This window comes from Mauremys reevesii, linkage group 7 (assembly GCF_016161935.1).
Source record: "Mauremys reevesii isolate NIE-2019 linkage group 7, ASM1616193v1, whole genome shotgun sequence".
NCBI lineage: Eukaryota > Metazoa > Chordata > Testudines > Geoemydidae > Mauremys > Mauremys reevesii.
Window position 1 is genome coordinate 103,369,431 of NC_052629.1, and position 4,304 is coordinate 103,373,734.

Consider the following 4,304-nt stretch of genomic DNA (forward strand, 5'->3'; position numbering starts at 1 on the left):
CAGCCAGGGCTTTGTCAAGCCTGACCTTAAAAACCTCTAAGGAAGGAGATTCCACTACCTCCCTAGGTAACCCATTCCAGTTCTTCACCACCCTACTAGTGAAAAAGTTTTTCCTAATGTCCAACCTAAACCTCCCCCTCTGCAACTTGAGACCATTACTCCTTCTTCTGTCATCTTCTACCACTGAGAACAGTCTAGATCCATCCTCTTTGGAACCCCCTTTCAGATAGTTGAAAGCAGCTATCAAATCCCCCCTCATTCTTCTCTTCTGCAGACTAAATAATCCCAGTTCCCTCAGCCTCTCCTCATAAATCATGTGCTCCAGCCCCCTAATCATTTTTGTTGCCCTCTGCTGGACTCTCTCCAATTTGTCCACATCCTTCTTGTAGTGTGGGGCCCAAAACTGGACACAGTACTCCAAATGAGGCCTCACCAGTGCTGAGTAGAGGGGAATGATCACATCCCTCGATCTGCTGGAAATGCCCCTACTTATACAACCCAAAATGCCATTAGCCTTCTTGGCAACAAGGGCACACTGTTGACTCATATTCAGCTTTTCGTCCACCGTAACCCCTAGGTCCTTTTCTGCAGAACTGCTGCCCAGCCATTCGGTCCCTAGTCTGTAGCAGTGCATGGGATTCTTCCATCCTAAGTGCAGGACTCTGCACTTGTCCTTGTTGAACCTCATCATATTTCTTTTGGCCCAATCCTGTAATTTGTCTAGGTCCCTCTGTATCCTATCCCTACCTTCCAGCGTATCAACCACTCCTCCCAGTTTAGTGTCATCTGCAAACTTGCTAAGGGTGCAGTCCACACCATCCTCCAGATCGTTAATGAAGATATTGAATAAAACCGGCCCCAGCACTGACCCTTGGGGCACTCCACTTGATACTGGCTGCCAACTAGACATGGAACCATTGATCACTACCCATTGAGCCCGATCATCTAGCCAGTTTTCTATCCACCTTACCGTCCATTCATCCAGCCCATACTTCTTTAACTTGCTGGCAAGAATACTGTGGGAGACTGTATCAAAAGCTTTGCTAAAGTCCAGAAATAGCACATCCACTGCTTTCCCCTCATCCACAGAGCCGGTTATCTCATCATAGAAGGCAATTAGGTTAGTCAGGCAGACTTGCCTTTGGTGAATCCATGCTGACTGTTCCTGATCACTTTCCCCTCCTTTAAGTGGTTCAGGATTGATTCCTTGAGGACCTGTTCCATGATTTTTCCAGGGACTGAGGTGAGACTGACTGGCCTGTAGTTCCCTGGATCTTCCTTCTTCCCTTTTTTAAAGATGGGCACTACATTAGCCTTTTTCCAGTCATCCGGGACCTCCCCCGATCGCCATGATTTTTCAAAGATAATGGCTAATGGCTCTGCAATCTCATCGGCCAACTCCTTTAGCGCCCTCGGATGCAGCGCATCCGGCCCCATGGACTTGTGCTCGTCCAGCTTTCCTAAATAGCCCTGAACTACTTCTTTCTCCACAGAGAGCTGGTCACCTCCTCCCCATACCGTGCTGCAGAGTGCAGCTGTCTGGGAGCTGGCCTTGTCTGTGAAGACAGAGGCAAAAAAAGCATTGAGTACACTAGCTTTCTCCACATCCTCTGTCACTAGGTTCCCTCCCTCATTCAGCAAGGGGCCCACACTTTCCTTGACTTTCTTCCTGTTGCTAACATACCTAAAGAAACCCTTCTTGTTACTCCTAACATCTCCGGCTAGCTGCAACTCCAAGTGTGATTTGGCCTTCCTAATTTCACACCTGCATGCCTGAGCAATACTTTTATACTCCTCCCTGGTTATTTGTCCAATCTTCCACTTCTTGTAAGCTTTTTTTTGTGTTTAAGACGAGCAAGGATTTCACTGTTAAGCCAAGCTGGTCGCCTGCCATATTTACTTTTCTTCCTACACATCGGGATGGTTTGTTCCTGCAACCTCAATAAGGTTTCTTTAAAATACAGCCAGCTTTCCTCGACTCCTTTCCCCATCATGTTATTCTCCCAGGGGACCTTGCCCATCAGTTCCCTGAGGGAGTCAAAGTCTGCTTTTCTGAAGTCCAGGGTCTCTGTTCTACTGCTTTCCTTTTTTCCTTGTGTCAGGATCCTGAACTCGACCATCTCATGGTCACTGCCTTCCAGGTTCCCATCCACTATTGCTTCCTCTACTATTTCTTCCCTGTTTGTGAGCAGCAGGTCAAGAAGAGCTTTTCCCCTAGTTGGTTCCTCCAGCACTTGCACCAGGAAATTGTCCCCTACACTATCCAGAAGAATCATGGCCTCTAGTGTATATTTCTTAACTACCTCAAAATCCACAGAGTACAGTAAGACATAGCTGTATATAATGCCTTACTGTCATCAGAGAGCTGTATTTCACACTTACATCATCATAGATGTGAAATATAAATTTTAAAAATGTGACATAAACAGAAGGTGGTCCAATAAAAGATATTACCTCACCCACCATGTGTCTCGAATAACCTGGGACCAACATGGCTACAGCAGCATGGCAAACAAAAGTTAAACCCTGGACAGTATATATAGGATTTTCACCAATATCACTTCAATATGCCAAAAAAAAAAAAAAAAAAAACCAACAATCCCCAAACAAACAAACTAAAATCCGCTGTACAATGATTGGCTGAATTACCTCTGATGTCACAATCCCACCACTCAACTGTCTTAAAATCAAAGGGTAAATTTAAACAATGTGTTTCTTTCCCTGTGGTGCGAAGCACTAGCAAATCAAAAGATGAACTGAGCAAAACCAGCAGATCATAAGGAGCAAATTTGGAGCGTCCAAAGGAAACAGGATTCCCTGGATCCTGAACGCCTCAGACTTCAGGTCACTGAGCAGAGAGAAACGAAAGCATTTCAAAATCCATCCACCTTTCATTTGGGATGGTGAATTATTACGAAGTTTTAGGACTTCACCAAAAAGCCTCACAAGATGACATTAAAAAGTCCTACCGTAAACTTGCATTAAAATGGCACCCTGATAAGAATCCTAATAACAAGGAGGAGGCTGAGAAGAAATTCAAAGCCGTAGCTGAGGCATACGAGGTTTTATCAGATCCCCAAAAACGTTCCATCTATGACAGATCTGGAAAGGAAAGTCGGCAGAGAGGAGGCAGAGGTGCAACTGGAGGCCACTTCCACAGCCCATTTGATTCGGAATACATATTCCGTAACCCAGAAGAGATTTTCAGGGAATTTTTTGCAGGAATGGATCCCTTTGCACATGATTTCTGGGACATTCCATTTGATGGAAATGTAGGTGAAAACAGAAACAGAACTCGTGGAAGAGGAGCTAGCTTTGCCGGCTTTGATGTATTTCCTGATCTTATGGAATCATTTATGTCATTTGATTCAGTCAACCCTGGTGAGCACACTACATTCTCCTGCAGGTCATTTGGAGGAGACACTAGTGGGTCAAACAACTTCAGATCAGTCTCAACTTCTACTGAAGTGGTCAATGGTAGAAGAATCACTACCAGAAAAATCATTGAGAATGGACAAGAAAGAACTGAAGTTGAGGAAGATGGGCAGCTGAAGTCCATAAAAATCAACGGAAGAGAACAGCTGAAATGCTAGCAACTCACCGCACACCTGTGCAGAAATGTTACCAGCAAGCTGTTTGGAAGATCTCACTTGTGGACTCTTGTTCAGTAAAATGGGATCCAATATAAGCAGTACGAATAAACAGCTTCACTGAGTTCATGACACAATTGTTACAGACTTCTGCATTACTTGGAACACTATTTCACAGGTAAAGGTATAGAGGCATGTTGTTCAAACTGGCTATAATTTTAGTAAACCTAGAATAAATGTATCTCAGTTTTTCAGAAATAAATACTGCAAGGGTAAGTCTTTCTGGATTACCAAACAGACTAAGTATGTTAAGTATGTTAGTATTGGGGGACTGGATGGCCCAGGGGATTGCTTATGGGTGAGACAGCCTTTCATTTCTAGGTTGCAAGTTGGGTCCAGTGCAAACTTTTTGGTGACCCGTGTGAAATGAGTTGGTGGAACCACTGTAGTAGACAGATGTCCAACATCACAAGTGATAGCTATATTAATACTCTTAACATAGCCACCAAGAACTGAAATGTCATGGAGCCTGCAATCCTCTTTCACCTCTAGAAATGGACTGTTCTTGTTAAGGTTAAGGCATGTTGGTAAGGTCGAATAGAAACTTGTGCTAACACAGTACCTACCTTGTAGATAACTAGAGAATGTCAGTCCTTCAGGATGCAGTATTCACTTGCACTAAATTCACACTATTTTACAAAACCATATTCACAG

General features: G+C 44.1%; 1 protein-coding gene across 1 annotated transcript; it reads left to right on the forward strand.

Annotated features, from left to right (window-relative positions):
- Nucleotides 1–2,680: 2,680 nt before the first annotated feature.
- DNAJB8 (DnaJ heat shock protein family (Hsp40) member B8) lies at nt 2,681–3,727 on the forward strand. The gene has a single exon (XM_039483063.1). It carries the CDS (start codon nt 2,901–2,903, stop codon nt 3,591–3,593), a length of 693 nt encoding a protein of 230 aa, XP_039338997.1. The 5' UTR covers nt 2,681–2,900; the 3' UTR covers nt 3,594–3,727.
- Nucleotides 3,728–4,304: the final 577 nt, after the last annotated feature.

Excerpts from the sequence above, each read along its gene's own strand:
- DNAJB8 (XM_039483063.1), top strand. The coding sequence starts at position 2,901 with ATGGTGAATTATTACGAAGTTTTAGGACTTCACCAAAAAGCCTCACAA.